General features: G+C 53.6%; 2 protein-coding genes across 4 annotated transcripts; one reads left to right on the top strand and one right to left on the bottom strand.

The window, feature by feature from the left end:
- The first annotated feature begins 2,373 nt into the window (after positions 1–2,373).
- B3GNT4 (UDP-GlcNAc:betaGal beta-1,3-N-acetylglucosaminyltransferase 4) lies at positions 2,374–3,447 on the top strand. The gene has a single exon (XM_054594099.1). The coding sequence runs from the start codon at positions 2,374–2,376 to the stop codon at positions 3,445–3,447; it is 1,074 nt and encodes a 357-aa protein (XP_054450074.1).
- A 130-nt stretch (positions 3,448–3,577) lies between these two features.
- Positions 3,578–16,694, bottom strand: DIABLO (diablo IAP-binding mitochondrial protein). Of its 3 annotated transcripts, XM_054594057.1 has the most exons (6): positions 16,593–16,694; positions 15,703–15,829; positions 11,275–11,406; positions 9,384–9,494; positions 9,158–9,254; positions 3,581–4,521 (listed from the first exon to the last, which is right to left on the bottom strand). In XM_054594057.1, exons 1-6 carry the CDS (start codon positions 16,640–16,642, stop codon positions 4,328–4,330), a joined length of 711 nt encoding a protein of 236 aa, XP_054450032.1. In that variant the 5' UTR covers positions 16,643–16,694; the 3' UTR covers positions 3,581–4,327. The 3 variants fall into 3 exon arrangements, with proteins under 3 accessions (XP_054450030.1, XP_054450032.1, XP_054450031.1); XM_054594055.1 differs by lacking the exon at positions 9,384–9,494 and having other exon boundaries at positions 3,578–4,521; positions 16,593–16,674; XM_054594056.1 differs by lacking the exon at positions 15,703–15,829 and having other exon boundaries at positions 16,593–16,642.
- Positions 16,695–20,106: the final 3,412 nt, after the last annotated feature.

Below are 20,106 nucleotides of genomic sequence, written 5' to 3'. Positions count from 1 at the left end.
AGGCTGTTCTGACGACCGCAGCCCCGCGTCTGTCTGGCCGCCGCGCGTCGGGGAGCGGGGCGCTGCGGGAGCGGGGCGGCCTCTCCAGGGCTGGCCCGGCCACTCCGCCCCAGGGGCGCGGGGGCGCTGTGGAGCCCCAGGTGGGAGGGACCCCGCCTCCAGAAGCCCCACCCACCGGCGGGCGTGGTCGGCGCTCGGGGGCGCCCCGGCCCCGCCCACCCCCCGAGCCGAGCGAGGTCCTTGAGGCTGATGCTCTGCGTCTCCGCTCAGTTGTTGGCGCTGCTCGCCTAACTCCTCGCCTGTGCCCGACAGTGACAAGGCTCAGGTAGGTCCGCGTGGCGCGGGTCGTGCTCGGCCGCGGCGCCTGGAGCCCCGCTGCTGGAAGGGGTGTCTTGTGTGCATAGGGGGCTCCCCGGGGACGTCAGACCCCTCCCGGGAGGCACAGGGTCTGGCCGCGGCGGGCGGCCGGGTGGCCTCCCAGTCGTTCCTCGCTGTGACCAGAACCGTCGAGCCGGCGTCAGGATGGGCCCGGCCTGGGCCACTTGCCCCGGACGCCTCGACGGGCGACGCTGCTCGTGGGCTCCGGCCCGGAGCGGTGCCCAGAGCGGGGCCCCTGGTTCATGCTTTGCGGCCCCGCACAGCCCGCAGAAACGCACGGGAAAGGAATGAGCCAGCTCTTGGCTCTGCCTCGTCGTGGCGTGTCGGGTCCCTGAGCCCTGTGACCGCAGAAACGATCGTAGACCCTTGGGACTCAGCACCCCACTTAGAGGGGGCGTGCACTCGCGGAAGCCAGGCGCGGGGGGCTCTCCGGAGGGAGCGAGAGGCCGCGTAGCAGGTACTGGCGTGGGACTCCAGGAGGCGCGGGGCGGGCAGAGGGGCCGTCGGCCCCCCGGGCAGCCCGGCTCGGGCCGCTGGGACGCGCACGGAATCCCGCCGCTTGCTTCGCGCGCTCCTCGGGGACTGGCACGGCCACCCGCCCGGGGCGCCGTCCCGCGGCCCGCGTGCCGTCCACGCCTGAAGCCCATTTTCCACACCTGAAGCCCGCCCAGCCCCTCCGCCCCGCGGCCGCCGGCCCGGCCGCGTCTGCGCCCTGGGTCCTGACCAACGCAACGGCCTTCAGCTGGGCTCCGGCTCCCGGCCGGCTCTTCTCACCCGGGCAGCGGGCGGCTCTCTGAACCAGCGCGTTCTCGCCCTGCCCCTGCCCCTGCCCCTGCCCCTGCCTCTGCCCCTGCCCCTGCCCCACCCTGCGGTGGCCCGGGGGCCGCCGCCGCGCCCCGCGCTTCCGCAGCCCCGCAGCGCGGCCGGCCGGTGCACGGGCTCCGCCACCCCGTCCTCCGGGCTCTGTCCCCAGCGTCCTGCCGCAGGAGCTCCGCACGTGCCTGTCCCCTCTGGCCGGCGCTCTGTCCCCCCATCTTTACGGGGGTTGGCCCCTGACTCCATTCAGCTCTCGCTCAGGTGCCCTTTATCCGGGTGGGCCTCTGAGCCGCTGTGGGCTGGACCGCATCCCGTCCCTGGATTCTGGGACAGCGCCGGACTGTGCTCGGCGCTCCCTGACGTTCGTGCTCGTTTCTAGGGTCTGTGCGTCCTCGTGAGGGCTGTGACCCTGGCACCGACCTCCTGAGCAGCTTGTGTGCGGAGGCGGAGAGGGGGCGTTAGGGCCGGGCCTCGCTGCCCAGGGCCTGGGCCAGGCGCCTCTGCGGGGCTTTTCTCGGCCTCCTGCTCCGCTCGCTGCGAGTCTCACGGGACACCCAGGAGGCCCCGGCGGTAGCCGGGCGTCCCCGGGCGTCTCCAGCCTTCCCACCCGCAGACGTGCGCCTCCCGCGCCTGTGGCTGGTCACTGACCCCGTTTGTCTCCCAGGAAACTCAGGCCCTTTCAGCGGGTGCGAAGGCTGTGCCCTGTGGTGGCCGCCACCTGAGACCCCCAACACAGGGCCTGCACCAACAGACCAGACCCCAGACTTTCTGGGAATGGTTTGCCTTTAGACACAGGAGCCCGGGATCTCACTTTTGGTGCTTAGAATGGATTTTACCAGCTCAACTAGCTCTGTGCCAGCTCCACTAAAGCACGTAGGTACTTGAGTTTTGTGGGAAGTGCTGAAAACACTCACGGTGCCCACCTCAGTTTTACAGTGTCTGTGTCATTTTGGGAAGAAGTTGACCCGAGAGCCCTGGGACCAGGGCAGAGGAAGGCGAGGGCCGACTGCAGCCGGGAGAGGGACTCCAGGAGGAGCCGGAGGTCGTGCTGAAATGAGTAACTAAGGCCCCAAGGCCAGCCAGGACGTAGACGCTGGGTCATGGGGAGCTGTGGCCCTGGGGGCCGGGGAGGCGGGGACCGGCCGCCCACTCATGCGCCCTTTCCTTGCAGGCACTGCCATGTTCCGCAGGCTGGGCTGGCTGGTCCTGTACAGCCTCGCTGTGCTGCTGCTCAGCTGCCTGCTCTTCCTGAAGAAGGAGGCCACACCGGCAGGGGCCCCCGCGGCCCGCCAGCCCTTCTGGGCCCCCCCAGGGCCCCCCCGCAGCCCGTGTCCACCCAACCACACAGTGGCTAATGCCTCCCTGTCCCTGCCTAGCCGTCACCGCCTCTTCTTGACCTATCGCCACTGCCGCAACTTCTCCATCTTGCTGGAGCCTTCAGGCTGTGCCAAGGACATCTTTCTGCTCCTGGCCATCAAGTCACAGCCTGGCCACGTGGAGCGGCGAGCGGCCATCCGCAGCACTTGGGGCCGGGCGGGGGACTGGGCGGGGGGCCGGCAGCTGAAGCTGGTGTTCCTCCTGGGGGTGTCGGGGCCTGCACCCCCCGCCCAGCTGCTGGCCTATGAGAGTCGGGAGTTTGATGACATCCTACAATGGGACTTTGCTGAGGACTTCTTCAACCTGACACTCAAGGAGCTGCACCTGCAGCGCTGGGTGGCAGCTGCCTGTCCCCAGGCACACTTTGTGCTAAAGGGAGATGACGACGTCTTTGTCCATGTCCCCAATGTCCTGGAGTTCCTGGACGGCTGGAACCCAGCCCGGGACCTCCTGGTGGGAGACGTCATCCGCCAGGCTCTGCCCAACAGGAACACCAAGGTCAAATACTTCATCCCGCCCTCCATGTACAGGGCCCGCCACTACCCGCCCTATGCCGGTGGCGGGGGGTATGTCATGTCCAGAGCCACCGTGCGGCGCCTCCAAGCAGCCGTAGAGGAGGCCGAACTCTTCCCCATCGATGACGTCTTTGTGGGCATGTGCCTGCGGAAGCTAGGGGTGAGCCCCACGCACCACGCTGGCTTCAAGACGTTTGGCATACGGCGGCCCCTGGACCCCCTGGACCCCTGCCTGTACAGAGGGCTCCTCCTGGTGCACCGCCTCAGCCCTCCGGAGATGTGGACCATGTGGGCGCTGGTGACAGACGAGGGGCTCAAGTGCACGGCCACTCCCTTGTCCCAGCTCCGAGGGGTGGGCTGAGTGAGCGGATTGAGTGGATTTTCCCAACACGAGAAATGGACAGAATTGAAACAACCTGCGATGGTCTATGGAAAATGCTTAGGTTTTGTAACCCCTTCCCACACTTTTCTAACTTTGATTAAAAACACTGCAACTTGGCTGACTTGTACGGACACGTATTGAATCATAGACGGATCTCCACAGGGGACTCCTGGCCCCCCCTTGGTCCTCTGCCAGTCTGGGGGGAGGGGCAAAAGCGGGAGGCGGCCGAGGACCCCAGAAGACACACACACACATCTTCTTAAATGCAAAAAATAAAAAATAAAAAGTTATTCTTCATATACAATAAATGCAAAGGAAAGGAGGACACGAGAAGCAAGTGTTGGAGCAAGTCCTGTTGAGACTACCAGGTAAACACCCTGCATTGTGCCTTAAGAAGTGACTTTTGGCTCTTTGGCCGGAGCTGTCTTGACGGGGCAGTGGGCCAGGTCAAAGGCGTTAGGAACTTGAAAGGAAGTCTTACAAACAGGACAGGCTTCCCTCTCCTCCAAACTCACATTCCTAGGGAGAGGCAAATACTAAATCCTATTTGAAAATGTGAATACGATGGGAAACAGGTTAAAACAGCTACTGAACTTGTGGGCACGACAAAAAAGCCCCCCTTCTCTGGCCAGGTTGGTAAGGTGCTCTGGGTGGGAGGTAAAATGTCAGGGGGCAAGAGGGCAGCTGTGCTGAGTGGGGCGCAGCGCCCCGGGCTAAGAACAGGTCCAGTACAAGCCTGAGGCCAAGGGGAGGCCCCAGGCCTGATGGGCCAGGGCAGGGCCTGCCGCTACCTCTCGGTGCAGAGGAAGCCAAGCCGGCCCCAGGCTGAGCGGAGAGACGTGGGCAGCGGCTCGGGCACTCAGTCCTCACGCAGGTAGGCCTCCGGCTCCGGCTCGGCCCTGTCGTCTCCCTCCTGCGTCTTCTGACGGAGTTCTTCCGTCTGTGCTTCTGCCAGCTTGGTTTCTGCTTTCTGGGAGAGCTGGCGCACCTCCTGCACCTGCGATTTCACCAGCTGAATGTGATTCCTGGCAGTGATAGAGGCCTGATCTGCTCCTGCCAAGAGATGGGACAAGCAGCTGAGCAGGCCAACAGGGCAGGTGCAAGTGGATGCAAGGAGGGGCTGCTGGGGGCTCCACGGCTGTCACCTGAGCCCCCCTTGGAGCCCCCTTCCCTGTCCTCCCCGCCAACCCTCTCTCTGCAGAGCCGCAGGTCTGCGTTTCACTTATTGTCAAAATCCGAGCCTTTTTCTCCAGCCAGGAGCAGCTATCATTATAATTATTAAATGCAATTCCCACAAGCTTTATAGCTACCTAGCTCCTAATATTGATGTTTTATGAATTTGTTTTTTTAATGGATTTAAGTTTTTAACTCAAGTAATGTATTTCTTTTTGACAGATTAAGAGATCAATGATAAAATTGTCAAAGAGTTCTTTCCGCATCCAAACCAATCTTCAGATATAACTTCTGTTGGAAGTTTAAAAGGCATCTTATCTTTTTAAATGTGACCATATGCATATGGAATGCTTAGAAAATGTTACTGTAAATTTACACAATGGCACAAATGGTATTTATTGAACGTTTTCGCAATTTTGTTTAAAAATGATTTTGAACTCTATCCCTTCTTTTGCCTGCGGCTAGTGTTCTTCACCTAGACAGGCGTCTTTTCCAGTGACCCAGGCTGCGTGGGGGCGGCGGCCTCTCCGCACCAGGAGAACCTTCGGTTCGGTGCTGAGTGCAGCAGGTAACAGCAGGCAGCCACCTGCTGTTTCTGACCTTGATGGAAAAGCTGCTCGTATTTCACTGTTAGGTAGGTTTACTTAATCTTCATCATGTAAGAAAATTCTACTCACTACTGTATGTGGATCTGTCATAAACGGGCACTACATTTTACTGAAGGCGTTGGGGGTGTATGGTGATAGGGTTACACGGGCGGCTTTCCTCAAGTAGTGAATTATGCTGCTAGTTTTCTTCCAGTGCTGAATTACTGTATTTTGAGGCTAAACGACTGTATTTAGTTTACATCTGCATTCGCGATACTGGATTATGACTTTCTGTCCTGGAGCTGGCCTAGTCTAGGCTGGGATCAGGCCTGGCTGTGGTCACCCTGCACCTTCTGTGACAGTGGGACGGTGACTCCGGGAGAGGCGATAAAGCCCCTCCCGCCACACGGCCTGGGCTCGCTGCCCGCTTTTGGGGCACGGCACCTCTGAATGCCATGTTAGCTTCTTTGGTTATTGGTCTTTTTGGATTTTATGTAAAAAACCTGCATAACTATAATAGTTCTTTCTGATGTTACTTTTGTTCTCCAGTAAGTCATACTTGCCAAATCTTAGGTTTTTCATTCTTTTCAAGGAACCAGATTTTGTCTTTCTATTTCTTTTTAATTTCCTTAAACCTTTTCTTTTTTTAATTCTTTCACTGTCTGGATTTACTTCCTTCTTTTTCTAAGTTCTGGGTTCAGAGTAACTTAGTGCTTCTTGTATGGTAAACATGACCTGTCATTCATGGCTGCCGTTCTTTGTAGTTATGACATATGCCTTCAAAGATGCCACTTTCTCTGTAAAGCTCCTTTGTCTACAACTCCCTGGGTCTGCTGGATACTGCACCTGTCATCACAGCTCTAAGTATTTTTAAATTTTCAGTTTTGATTTTTGGTGGGGAAAGGGTGTGAAGGAATTTGCTAAGTGCTTGTCACCTGGCACAAAATCAACTTCTGTACATGCTATATTTATTTTTGAAGAGTATTTGATGAGGGAGGGTAGTAGGAACAAAATTTTCTTTTCAGTATATATATTTGGTTAAGCTTTTAGAAATCATTCTGTTCCAACACTTTTCACTTTAATATTTTTTGGTCTTAACTAATGAGTCTGAGATGTGTAGAAAGCTCAATTTCTTCCTCTAAAAATCTATCAGTTTTTGCATCCTACATACATATTTCATGATTGATGGCTTCTTGATGTCCTCTCCCTTTTAATGCTGTTTGCCTTGAATCCTTTTCCTGATTCTTACATGCCAGTTTTCTTGAGTAATATTCTTTTGTTTATGGTTCCGTTTTCCTTTTTATAATTTTCAGCCTTCCTATGCTTTTGTTTTAGGGGTGTGCCTCTGTAACAGTTGTAGCTGGAATTATTTTTTGAACACAATCTAAAAGTATTTAATAACAGTAAATAACAGTAAATTTAATCTATTCTTACTGCGATTACTGATATTTGATCTTGTTCCTCTATTTTACTTTGCCTTTTCTAATAGGATTTCATTTCTTTCTAATCTTTTTGGCTTTTCTTTGTCCCTTCTCTCCAATTCTCTTTGCAGTTTTCAACAATGTCTAATGTCTCACTGACTGGTATAGCTCAGTGGGTTGGGCGTCGTTCCACAAACTGAAAGGTTGTTGGTTCAATTCCCAGTCATGACATGTGCTTGGGTTTCAGGCCAGATCCCTGGTTGGGGGTGTGTGAATGGCAACTCACCGATGTTTCTCTTCCTTTCTCCCTCCCCCTCTAAAAAGATTTTATTAAAATCTTTAATAAAAAAACTCAAAGTTTACCAAATGCATGTTTTTTTCTGGAAAAACTACTCTGTAAAGAAAAATTAGAAACAACTGAGATACAATAATGATGAACAAAATTTAGTAGAAGTTCTCAGGAGAAGTTCTATTAAACAAATTTTTAAAAAATAAATCAATCTGACCCTGGCAGGGCGCCTCGGCTGGAGCATTGTCCTGTGCGCCAGAAGGCTGCGGGCACAGAGCTAGGTGGCGGGTTTAATGCCTGGTTGGGGCACGTACGGGGTGCAACCGACTGATGATTCTCTCCCTTCCTCTCTAAAATCAATAACCCTATCCTCCAGTGAGGATTAAAAAGTAAAAGAAATAAATTTGGGGTAGAAGTGAAAACATGCTAAGGCTCCCTACCTTGTTTGTGAAGAAAAAGACACATTGTCTTAATATTAGACTTTTTTTAAAAAAAGAATTTATTTAAAGATTTTGTTTGTTTATTTTTAACTGAGGGGAAGGGAGGGAGAAAGAGAGGAAGAAAAACATTAATGTGTGGTTGCCTCTCCCGCACCCCCCACTGGGGACCTGGCCCGCAACCCAGGCTTGTGCCCTGACCGGGAATCAAATTGGAGACCCTTTAGTTTGCAGGCCAGCACTCAATCCACTGAGCAACACCAGCCAGGGCAACTCTGAGTCTTTGTATGTTTGAAAATATCTTTCTTACATTTTAATGATATTTGGCTGGATATAGAGTTCTAGGTTATTAGTTTTGCACCTGGGGTTGCTGATAAGAATACCAATGTCTGATAATATGTCCTTTGTAAATACATCTATTTTTTTCTTATAGTTTTTAGGATTTTTCTATGCGTATTTTACATTCTGAATATTTTTTTTTTCTTTTTTTTGCCCTTTGCCTTTTGATTTTTTTTATTTTTTAATTCTGGCCCTGGCCGGGTAGGGCAGTTCAGTTGGTTAGAGCGTCATCCTGACATTCCAACATTACAGGTTCAATACCCAGCCGGGGCACGGATGAGAATCAACCAATGAATGGATAAGTAACTGGAACAGCAAATCAACATTTTCCTTTCTAAAGGAAGAAAAATTCTGTTCAGAACTTCTGTGAGCCCTTTCAGTCAGCTCTGGGAAGTGCCTGTTTTTTCAAACAGCGCTTACATGCACACTTCTGCTTCCCTCTGCCAGCTCCAAGCCTGCCTCGTGCGCGGGGGCTGCCCGGGTGCCCTGCCGCGCGGCCTCCACCCCGGCTCCCTGTGCGTGCCCACCTGCAGGGCCGCCACCACCATGCTGCCCTCACCACCTCTACTGCCTCGCTCTTCCCTCCTGTCCTGTCGTCACCACCTCTGGTTCCTCAAATTCTTTTGTTTTTACTTAAAAGAAGCCTTTTGTGTTCTTTTTAAGATTTGGTGTTTTAACATACCAGTTTCTTAATAAGAGCTGGCCCTGGGCTATAATTTCTGCGAGCGACCTTTTTGGGACCAGTCAGGTAAGATGTTAAACTGGAGTTACCCTCAAAATACATTTAATTAAAGAGCCGTTCTGCTTAAGCCCAGTGTATGCCTGGCGATGCTCGAAACCAGCCAGGAGAAGGAGGGACTGCGCCTCCTACATCGAGGCACCAGGGCACAGAGCACGGAGCCCAGGCCGCCAGGAGTGAAGGCTGGGGGGTCTGACCTGCCTGTGTGCTGCCTGCCTCGTGTCCCGCAGCATCCTGGGAAGTTACTGAGCCCCTCTGTCCCCCAGTTTCTTTACCTGTCAAGTGGGAATAACAACACTAGGTCCCACTGTAAGGGAACTTTGGGGGTTAAATTAAGAGTGCCTATGAAATGTTTCCAACAAAGTCTGAAACAGACAAATATTAGTTGTTCATAAATTATATGGGTTATAAAAAATAAAATGCTTAAAAACTATTTGGAGACAAATTTTCCAATTGGTGGAAGATTTACCATTTCACTATTTTTTGTTTTCTAGACGTTGACAGCCTCGCTTCTACTGGTCCGGTCTGCGGGGGCGTTCATCTTCCCACCGTGGAAATAAAAGGTTGGCTGATACCCTGGCAATGGGGACTGTTTCTCACCAAGTGGGGGCCCCAGTGGGCTCTAGTCCGTATAATACAACTCCCTCCTCTTACAGCTAAAAGAAGGCACAAACGGCGCCCCCACGGCGAGAGCTCTGACCCACCGGTGTGGTACGCAGCCTCCGCCGCCATCTCGGAAAGGCCGACTGCGGTCATCCAGGTGCTCTCCAGCCTCAGGTACTCCTGCTGCTTGGAAGTCATCTGCGGATCACACAGAGTGCTTCTGAAGAGGCTGCGCACGTTTCAGCAGACCTCAGAAGGGAGGGCTCAGAGACCCGCCACTGGGCAGATACCGTAACCCAGTCGCCCAGACACCACGGCCAGGCCTACCTCAACTCTGGCCCCGATGATCACCTGCCACACTTCATCTTCCTCCTGTGAGTTCATTTTCCCAAGTAAACTTGTATATTGTCGGTACAGAGAGATTAAGGTATAAACAGCCTACAAATATAGAATAAATAAGTCTCGGTGACATAAGTGAGGCAGATTAGGTAGGATTAGTAAGACCGACTCCTCCAGCAGATGAAGTCCCTTCACAGCACACTGGACCTTCAGTCCTTCGGCCTCACAAACACCGCGTTACTATGTGAAGTAGGGGCTTTACACCAGGATAGGAGCCCCACTTGTCAATTTTTGTGTTTTTAAAAGCGTGGTAGCAATTCAGGCATAAAAATAAAACACAATGCAGAGGGGTACCCAGACAGTGGAGAAAACAGCTGCTGGAAAATACATGTAATATAAAGACAGGGGAATTTTAAATTGCCGCACTGCGCCGCGGCTGTAGGGGCGCGCCGCCACGGGCGAGGGCCGCAGAGGGCGCGGCGCTCCCTGAACCTGCGGGAAACCGGCGGGGGCCCGCTGAGGGGGGAGCAGGGCTCTGAGACCCGCAGAGCACGTCCTGGGCTTGTCACGGATAAGGGGGAATAAACACAAAATGTCGCAAACACGTCTCTGTTTGCCGAGAGAGCAGATGGGGCACTTCCCTCCTACTGGAGAAGGCCATGGCACATCCCACTGGTGGGGAAGGCCCTGTTGCCCTTTGTTCCAAGGCTTTTATTGAAAATCTTATCCGTGGGGTATGTAACAGGAATGCATATGTTATCTCAGTACATCAGTATGGTAAGTTTCAGTGAATATATGATGCTTTTAACAAGACCAGTGACAGGAGTACACTCGTTTACATGGGTCCGAGAGGAGACCAGAATCAATAATAGAGACTATAGATGAGGGGAAAGCAGACTTAAAGGCGCCTTAAAGATATAGGGTAAAAGTTGTAAATAAAGTAAATGTCTTAATGATACCAGGAAAGGAGTGTAAATAAGGCAAATGTCTTAACAAGGTAAGGGGTGTAAATAAAGATCCTTCACAGCATGAGCCAACCAGAGATCTGAGGGAGGAACAGAGCGCACTCTAAAGAATTTACTTTTAGGCCTGATTACCCCGGGACCCGCCAGATCTGATTTAGGGCTGTTTTTCCTGCACTGTTTCAAGCCTGAGCCAGATGGGGAGAGGGAGCCACCAAGGGTTAAGGAGACTGCTTCTCAGCTGCAGTGAGGAGTCCGGCCGTGTCCAAGCCAAGGGGTGCAGGGGGCCTTTTTGCCACTTCTCCGTGTCCCCCAATTTGTCTGCTGCCAAAATCAGCCAACGCCTGTCTTAGGTTGTTAACCTCAGCGCAAGGTCACTTACCCGTCATTGGCAATTTGACCATCCATGGCAAAAGCAGAGAGGCAGCCAGGGGAGGACAGGCCAAGTCTCCTCAGGAGCCTGTTTCTCCAAGGCCTCCTGATTATTTCCAGCCTTGGGGCCCTCCAGCCTGTTGGCAGGGTTACAGCTTCTGAAACCAGGCCGGGCGTTGCCCAACATTAAATGATTTTGATTGTCCATTTACGCTATTAGCTCAGGTCAATGGTTTTCAAACTGTCCTCACAGAGAAGCCCCTGGTACTGCTGGTGGTAATGCACTTTGGGCCCTTTCTACCCCTAACTGAACCGGGTCATCTTGGATCCCTGTCTTATAAACTGGGCTACTATAGTTAAGATTTTTCTTTTAAAAACCAGAGATTTAGATCAGGGTGGGAGTAAAAAGTTTAGGCTTTGTGGGCCCTGTAATAGCCTGTGGCAACCATTAACTAACAGAAGCAGGCGTTAGACTGGACACGGGCTGTGAGCCAGTCTGCTAACCACTGGTCTAGGTGACCGGGGCCGGACAGGCGACCACTCACCTTCGTGTACTCGGTGATGGCTTCAATCAGCGCATAGGTGGTCTGCGAGAGGAAGGTGGAGGTGCTGTCTGTTACCAGAGACACGGCTCTCCTCATCAGTGCGTCGTTACTGAGAGAATGAGGCTCTGCTTTCTGAAAGACACACACGTTTTCGCTCAGCTCCCCAAGCTCGAGTGGCGGAGGTCGCCATCGCCAGGCAGGTGAAAACATAACTCTCGTGCCGCAGGTGCACTGTGCTTGTTTGTATCAGCTGTTTCTTTTAAAGCTTTAGCTTGGTTATTTAAGACAACCAGCAGAAATAATTTCAGAGTATGCTTTCTACCTACTTTTATTTAATCTCTACTCTAAAAAGCAATGTACATGTAAAAGGCCAGTAATTATAACCAACAAATTTCATTAAGTTATGATTCATTCATTACCGCAGTGCTAGGTGCTCGGGATATAAAGATAAAAAAACTACATTCTCTGCCCTTGAAGATTTCAGACTGGCTGGAGCTTACAGAGAACTTGAACAATTAATGCACTCGAGTGTCACGGGAGCTGTGGCAGGAGTGTGCGTGGGCTGCAGCAGGGCCCGCATGGGGCAGCAACTGCTCCTCTGCTGAATGTGAGCGGCTCAGAAAAGGCTTCACAGAGGCGAGGACTAAGCCGAGCAGAAGAAAGCAAATGGGCGGGTGGGGGTGGGGGAGGGCGACTCCGAGCGGAGTGAGCTGTGGGGTCTCGGTCAGAGACTCCTCACTCTGACCTCAGCTACTAGGCTTAATAAAAAAGGCCATTATAAGTGTCTGACTGTGCCTTTTACTTCCTCAGCAGAGCATTTATTGTACGAGAACTAACAAAGAAACCAATCCCTCTATCGCCTATTGTCTTGTTCTTGCTGCAGGAGTCAAGAAGTATCTTTGACACACAAACGAATCAAGAATTTACCATATTTCTATTTTGTTCAAATATGTATTCACTATGTACTGTGCACTGAGGGGCTATCAAGGAAGGAATGGCGTTCTCTGTGCTTATGAGAAGCTCATTTTTACATACTCTGATAAGGCAGGTCTTCACGACGCCCTGAGTTTTATGTGCATTTTCACCTGTTCCTCCCAGCAGCCCAGGCGTCATCACTTCCTTTTAACAGACGAGGAAGTGGAAGCTCAGAGCAGCAAAGTAACTTCACTGGGAAGCCGCACGTCTAGGTCTCACACTGAATCTCCCGGCTCCCAGGTTTCCCTTGTGCTCTGCTGGCTTGCTCAGGAGAGTACCAAATGGACTATCATCAAATACCAAACTACGCAACGCTAGGTGATCGGAAGGGGAAGCGGCCGGCCAGGCCAGGGACCAGGCAAGGCTCTAAAGTGAGGCAGGACTTGGGCCTGAAGAAAGAGAACTTGGATTAGAATGGCCGGGTCTCTGGGTTAGACGACACAAAGAGGACAAGAGTGCCTGCGTGCAGGGGGTTCAGGGGCCGAGCCGGGCTGGGGTGGGTGGCACAAGGAGACGAGGATGGAGTGCAGGCACAGTGACTTGCCCTGAAGTTCTCTCGCACGAAGGAGAGCCACTGCAGGTTCTGCAGAACAGAACCACTGCTCCTACAGGAGGACGGCTACAGGCTGCTGCCACGTGGCCCAGAGGCAGAAGTAAACAGGGCTTAAGGATTGTACGTGAGCTGAGAAAGGGCAGACCCCACAAAGCGTGAGTTGCGGCTGCAAGTGGCGTGCTGCTCAAGTAAGAGCTTTAGGGTTGAAAGAGTCGTCGGTGCGCAGCAACGTGGGTCAAAGTGAGGCACAAAAAGGTGAGGGCTCCCTCAGCGGGTGCTGACAGTACTTGCAATAAGTGGAATTAACCTCGTGATGCACAGACAGGGGTACCGCCCCAAAAACCCGAAACTTATAAAAAATTGTGTATTCTAACATGTTTAAACTTCAGTCACCTTCAGAGTACTCTCCATTTGACGCAATACACCTGTCGAGATCATTTTTCCAATGCTGAAAACAGTTTTGGAACTCGTCAATTTTGAAGCCTTTTGATGCTTCTATTTTTTGTTTCACCTCCTCTGCACCAGCAAAACATTTCCCTCTGAGGACTTTTTTCATCCGGGTTAAGTTGCTGGGGGCAAGACTGGGTGAATATGAAGGGTGGGGCATGGGGGTCATGACGTTTTTGGTCAAAAACTGCTGAACACGCAGCACAGTGTGGGCAGGTGCATTCGTAAATCGCCCACATGAAATGGGCAACCGCACTGAAACAGCCTTGGTGCCCTGACACTTGGCGGGGGGCGGGGGCCTGTCCTACAAGGTGCCTGCCCTGCAGAATATAATTCCAGGGTTTTCTTGGCCCCCCTCCTGCAAGTTTTGCTAAAATGGGATTTGCTGGTTTCCTGTTTAGTTCTTCCTGATAAAGCAGGCACCACTTTCACATCAACTATCTCCTGACAGCTCCACTTAGACGTCCAACAGACACCTCAGACCGTCATTCCCCAAACTGACCTTTCACGTCTTCCCCCTCACACCTGTTCCTCTCTGTACCCTATTCCCCAGTATCGAGCCCGCACAGCACACGGCATCGCCATTCTCTCAGTTGCTCAGGCCTTTAAAATCACTGGGATCCAGTTCCAGACTAACCCACCAGCAACCCCTGCTGACCACACGCGGCCCACCTCTCCCAGCCGCCACCGCTGCCCACATAGACCAAGTGCATTGTCACCTCACGCCTGGACTCCTCTCGGTCCTCCTAGTTCCACACACACTTTTAAAAAGTCACGCCAGCAGATGACATGCTACTGTATATGGAAAACCCCAAAGACGCCACAAAAAAACTATTAGAACTAATACACGAATTCAGTCAAGTTGCAGGATACAGAATCAACATACGGAACTCTATCGCATTTCTATACACCAATAACAAATGATCAGAAGAGAAATTAAGGGAAAAACCCATTTACAATTGCATAAGATGTATGAGATACCTAGGAATAAATTTTAACTGAAGAGGTGAAAGACCTGCACTCTGAAAACTGTAAGACACTGAAGAAAGAAACTGAACAAAATACTAATAAATGGAAGAATATATCTAACTCATGGACTGGAAGGGTTAACATTGTTAAAATGTCCCTACTACTTAGAGTAATACACAGACTGACTGCAATCCCTACTAAAATATCAATGGTGTTCTTCTCAGAATTAGAACTAATCCTTAAATTTATACGAAACCATAAAAGACCCCATATAACCAAATAAATCTTGAGGAAGAACAAAGTGGGAGGTATCACTCTCCCTGATACCAAATTATACTACAAATCTACAATAATCACACGGTATAGGACTGGCAAAAAACCAACCAACCAACCAACCAACCAAAGTGGGGCAGAATACAGAGCCCAGAAATAAATCCTTGCTTATATGGTCAATTAATCTGCGACAAAGAAGGCAGGGATATACAATCTCTTCAGTGAGTGGTGTTCGCAAAACTGGACAGGTACGTGCCAAAAAATGAAGATGGGCCACTTATAAAATACACAAAAATAAACTCAAAATGGATTAAAGACTTAAGTGTTGGACCTGAAGCCATTAAACTTTCAGAAGAAAACATAGGCAGTAAGCTCTGACATTGCCCTTAGCAACATCTTTTTTGAGATATCTCCCTGAGCAAGGGAAACCCAAGGAAAAAAATAAACAAGTGGGGTTATATCGAACTATAAAGTGTTTTTACGGCAAAGGAAGCAATCATCAAAATAAAGACAATCTACCGAATGGGAGATGATTGTCGCAAACGACACATCCAACAAGGGGTTAATATCCGAACTATTTAAGAAATTCATCCCCCCCCCCCCATTCAGAAGAACCAGAGGGCCCCGGCCGGCCCAGCCGGTCAGAGCCCCGCCCCGACAGCCAAGGTTGCGGTTTGATCCCCAGCCGGGGCACCTACAAGAATCATCCAATGCATGCGTCCGCGAGTGGAACAACAATTGATGTTTCTCTCCCTCTCGAATCAATAAATTAAAAAAATGAAAAATAATTAAACAATTAAAACGTCAGAGGACCCGAACATTCTTCCCGGGACAGAGGCGGCGTGCGCACCCCCCCACAGAAGAGCTCAACATCGCCCGCTGCAGAGGAGGCGCACGTGAAAACCCCAAGGAGTGGCGACCCAACACCGGCCACAGCCAGGCAGCCACCACGCACGCGTGGGCGAGGAGGACGGAGAAAGGGCGCTCTCAGCTCTAACACACGCTCCTTATTTCGCTCGCCCCTCTACAGTTTCGCCAGCTTGACGTGCTGTTCCCACCAAAAGAGGCCGTCAACACGGGGAAGAGCGGCCGGCACGGCCGGCAGCTGCCCCGGGGGCGGGGCGGGCCGGGCTCGGGGTGAAGCCGTGACGCTGCCGGGCGCTCCGTTTTCCAGGCGAGACTCGGGGAGGACGCGCCGCCGCGGTACTCACCTGGGCGATCGGGACCGCACACAGGGCCACCCCAAATCCAACGGCCGCGGTTCCGCGCCATGGTCTCACCAAGTCCGAGAAACCGCGCTTCTTCAGGTTCGCCGCGACGGGAACACACCGTCTGTACCTGGACACCGAAGTCGAATTTAACGAGGCACAGCCACCAGTCTGTCAAAGTCCCCTCGGCGTATCCGCGGGGGCGGGGGGCACCCGCAGGGCGGCGCGGGCCCGACGGCAGGGCTCCAGGGCAGCGAGGCGCGCCGCAAAGTCCGGCCTCGCCGCCGGGGCCCCGCCCCCGCGCTCCCGCGCGCCGCCGCCGTGCGGGAAGGCGGGCGCACGGGCGCTGCAGTTCCACCGGGGCCCGGTGTGGACGTTAAAGAGGGGGTCCCCGAGCTTTTTAAAAACCGCAAGCCCAAACAAACGCTTCCGCAGGCGCGGTTTAGCTCTGGACCTCTGCAAGGTGTCTGAGAGCCCCCGCCAGGCGCCTGGAGCCCGCAGGTGCCGCGAGGGGGCCGGCGAGTTCCCGGGCCCTCCCGCCCTCGGGGGAGACTTCATCAGCCCGCCGCCCGCCCGGGCTTCGAAGGGCGGCGGGAACTCGCGCGCAGCCCGAGCTGCCCCTGGAGGACAGCCGGAGGTCGCGGGGACTGGCTCTCGGCAGATGGAATAACGGAAGAGCCGTCAGGAAGGAACGGACCCGGCCCTGGCCGATGGGGAGGGAGGCCTCGGGCCGGGGCAGAGGCACCCTCTGACCGCGGAGAGGCTGGACGCCGCGGCCCGCTCGGCCGAGGAGGGAAGCGCGCGCCAGCAAGGCCGGCTCCGCGACCCGGCCGGGCGCTCTCTGCGTCGCCTGCCTACTCCCATCCAGCCCTCCTACACAACCGCAGCGGTACCTGAAGAAGGACGACACGCCCCGCGACAACCAGCTCCTCAGAGCCGCCATCCCGCGACGGACGGACGCCAGACGTACACGCCGGAAGTGGCGTAGCTTCGTGGGCGGGGGGCAGGGCGCGGCCTCCAGTCAAGAGGGCCTGGCCCCATGACCACGCCCTTGCCAAGGGAGCAGCCGCTATTGGACAGGCGAGGAGGGAGGGGCGGAGCTGAAGGAAACGGCTGTAACGGCCGCGCAGGGTACCCAACCGCCGCAGCGTTCACGCGGGGTGGGGCGGGCCCTGGGCCTGAGGGCGCGGGGTGGGCGGAGCGAAAGTCCGCCGTCGTGAGGGCTGGTTGGACTGGTGCCCGGGTGGGGGGCCGCGCCTCGCGAGCCAGGCCCGGCCCCGGCGCGTGGAGGGCGGGAGGGGCGGGGAGCCAGGGCGGAGGCGCTGTCACTTCAGCACCAGGAAGTAGGTGGTCCAGCCGGCCAGCAGCAGCGCCCCGATGAGCACTGTGTAGCTGAGGAGCACGAAAGCCAGCAGCTCCCGCAGCAGTTGCAGCACGTGGATGGTGGACGAGGCCGGCATCGCCCTGTGCCGAAGGCCCGAGGACCTGCGGGGCAGAGGACGGTTCCCGCGCATGCCCCGCCTCCATCGCACACAGCAGGGCCCCTGAGCCAGCCCTGCTCGGTGCACCGTGGAAGCAAGCGGTTGGGTTAGGTCCCAGCCCTCTAAAAAGTAACACTTTCCTAAGGCTTTAAGGAAGCCCAAAGTGCTGATTTTCTCCATAACACCCACCTGGACGCCGTTTGCGTTTTCACTATAGGATTCTTTTAAACCAAAAGTTCCCCCTCGTTCTTGGGCTCCGGTCTGGATCCGGGCTCGGAGGACAGGCCGGCTGCCGCGTTAGTCTTCATCCCGGCCCTCTCCTCCCACCCACCTCCTGCATTTTTAATGCCATGAGTGCTGCTAATGGGCTAGTGGAGTCAAGCCTTCTTTCCCCACCGCTAGCTGCAGCCCCAGCTGTCTGCTGCTTGGGAGGGGAAGAGAAGAGACCCCCACTCAGGTAGGGGAAGGCAGCGGCCTTCGCTGCAATTCCCCTGGCCCCCAGGCTTGTCAGTAGCAGAGCTGGAGGGTCTTTGCTTTGTGGTCCGGCGTGCTGGCCCTGCTGGCCCGCCAGGATGGCAGGGGTGCCAAGAGGTGGGTCTCGATTTGATCTTGGGCTTATCTGCTTCGGTATCCTGCTCCTGTCCGCCTGCTCCAACCCCGCTGCTCTTCCACCGACGGAGTCAGATGGTGACCATCACAAACCAGCGCTCCACCTGCATCGCTGCGCTGCCCAGGAACTCCCCTCAGCCCAGCCACGGGCTGCCCTCTCCCCGTTTCACTCACTCAGCTAAGTTTCCAGGACTCCCGCTCTGTGCAGCTCCGGGCTTCCTCCCGATGCAGAGTTCGAAGGTAGCTTGTGCGCACTCCAGTGATCTTGGCAGAGCTGAGGGATTCTCAGGCAGCAGCTGCAATCACCAACTAGGTGTGGCCTAGAGACCAATCACAATCTCCACGGGGTCCCTGAGCTCCCAGGGAGCTGTGCACAGGCGGTCCCAGACCAGGCGGGGCCTTAGCAACTCTGCCCGCCTTCTCTGCCTGGGTCACCACCCCTGCCCACTGGCTCCCAGGTTGCCTGCAAAAGCTCCTGGCTTAGATGTGCTGAGCAGACAGTACCCTAGGGGGTATTTCATGCCCTTTCTTGTCTGCCCTTCTAAACACTGCGGGTGGGATTTAGTCCAAATCCTTTTCTCACACTCACATGGAGAGCAACCCCATCCTACTCTCAGATGAGAACCACGGCACAAACGACATTCACTGTTACCGCCCTGCTAAGCATACGCTGCTGTCTTTAAAAAAAACATGCAAATGTGAGCATGCAAGTGTGTAAGGACCAGGAGTGGGGGACCAAGGGCTCCCAAGTGGCTCTAATTCACAGGGTTGAGCAGGTTACAGACTCATCACAGTCACCTTCCCAATGTGGCTGCTCCCAATTACAAGTCCTCCATGTAAGAGGCAAAAAAGAGCCGGTCAGGACTGTAGCAAACACAGAACAGACCCCTTCCCAGATGTAATGGTGACAGGAAACACAGACTCTGCTGCCTCTGAATTTTTTGCTTTTGCATTAGTTTGCCATCACTGTTTTCTTGACCTAAAAAAAGCAGCAGGCAGTGCGCACACCCACCCTTTTATCAACATCATCATCCAGAAGCAAATGGCTCTTTAATTGGATCAGCTCTCTTATTATGAAATCATTGCCCGGCCGCAGCTCAGCTGAAACCCAGAGCAGATCATCAGCGGGCTGCTCAGGAAGTCAGTCGGTAATTGCTCCCCCGGAGAATGGGTCGCCTTAAGGGCTTCTGTGTCCTGTGCAGTCACAGGAAGGAAAGTATGGCTAAGGTTATACCCTCACCCCTCACCAAAGTAACAGATGCAAAGAGAGGCTGTTAAAAAAAAAAGGCCGACTTTGCTCAGACTGGTGGTGTTAGTTGGTTGCATGTCGTCCTGCAAAGTAAAAGGTCACCGGTTTGATTACTGGTCAGGGCACAGGCCTGAGGTTGCAGGTTCAGTCCCCAGTCAGGACAAATAAAAGAAGCAACCAGTCTATGTTTCTCTCCCTCTCTCTAAAAAATGAATACAAATTAAAAAAATAGGCCGATTCTCTTCTCTTTTACCTCTCACACTCTTCGAACGGATGTCCCCAGGCAGTTACACATTCTAGCCTTTGCAGCCTCTAAGTCACCACCTGGTTCTGGGTGTTTTACGGCAACGGAGGAACCAACTAAGGAACAGTGTGTGGCTTCAAGTTGGTATGCACTCATTTAGAAATATGAGAATCTGAGAAATTTTACATTACTCCCTTTTCCTTCGATTGTTAGAAAGGCGTCCTGTTCCCTATAGAATGCCACCATATTAACCCACACAACAATTTAATGCATCTGGCTCTGGAGTAAAATTCGCGGACTACGCGATGCCTGCGTTTCTCTTCCTGCCGCCGCTCCCACAGCCCTGCACCTCCCTGTCTGCACTCAGTTCACTTTGCTATTGTGAAGTATCGCTTCTTGAATTCAGCTCTGCTGAGTACAAGCACTTCCTTCTGGGGACAGGCCAGTCTTTAACATACAACTGAGAACAAGAAACAAATCGGCCCATCACGATCAAGCATAACCTGTTTCCACCGAGGGCAGAGCTAGAACGAGCTGGAACTCACGTAGGCTATTCCCTTCCCACTTCCCCCCAAGAACTCAATACTAGTGCTGGTTTTAATCTGCCCCCTTTTAACCATTATGCTCTTGTCCACGAACTACAGCTCAAGTACTTTTTTTCTGTTGGCTAAAATTCCACAGTGTATAGTAAGACACAAAACAGTGCCTATGTAGACTTCTTTATCTCCGCAGAAGCCTTTTTTAGGGGACTGCTGGTATAGCAGAACTGTCTACCAACTAGACAAAAGTCCAGACATGATGTAAACAATCCACCCTGTCCAGGA

This window comes from Pteronotus mesoamericanus, unplaced genomic scaffold (assembly GCF_021234165.1).
Source record: "Pteronotus mesoamericanus isolate MK-2021 breed Mesoamerican mustached bat unplaced genomic scaffold, CSHL_Meso_final scaffold_507, whole genome shotgun sequence".
NCBI lineage: Eukaryota > Metazoa > Chordata > Mammalia > Chiroptera > Mormoopidae > Pteronotus > Pteronotus mesoamericanus.
This window is presented reverse-complemented; position numbering and strand designations above follow the sequence as displayed.

Excerpts from the sequence above, each read along its gene's own strand:
- DIABLO (XM_054594057.1), bottom strand. The coding sequence starts at position 16,642 with ATGGCGGCTCTGAGGAGCTGGTTGTCGCGGGGCGTGTCGTCCTTCTTC. Across the intron at positions 15,830-16,592 it reads GGCGTGTCGTCCTTCTTCAG|GTACAGACGGTGTGTTCCCG; the intron begins GTACCGCTGCGG and ends TTCGGTGTCCAG. Across the intron at positions 9,495-11,274 it reads CCATCACCGAGTACACGAAG|GCTGTTTATACCTTAATCTC; the intron begins GTGAGTGGTCGC and ends CTATATTTGTAG.
- B3GNT4 (XM_054594099.1), top strand. The coding sequence starts at position 2,374 with ATGTTCCGCAGGCTGGGCTGGCTGGTCCTGTACAGCCTCGCTGTGCTG.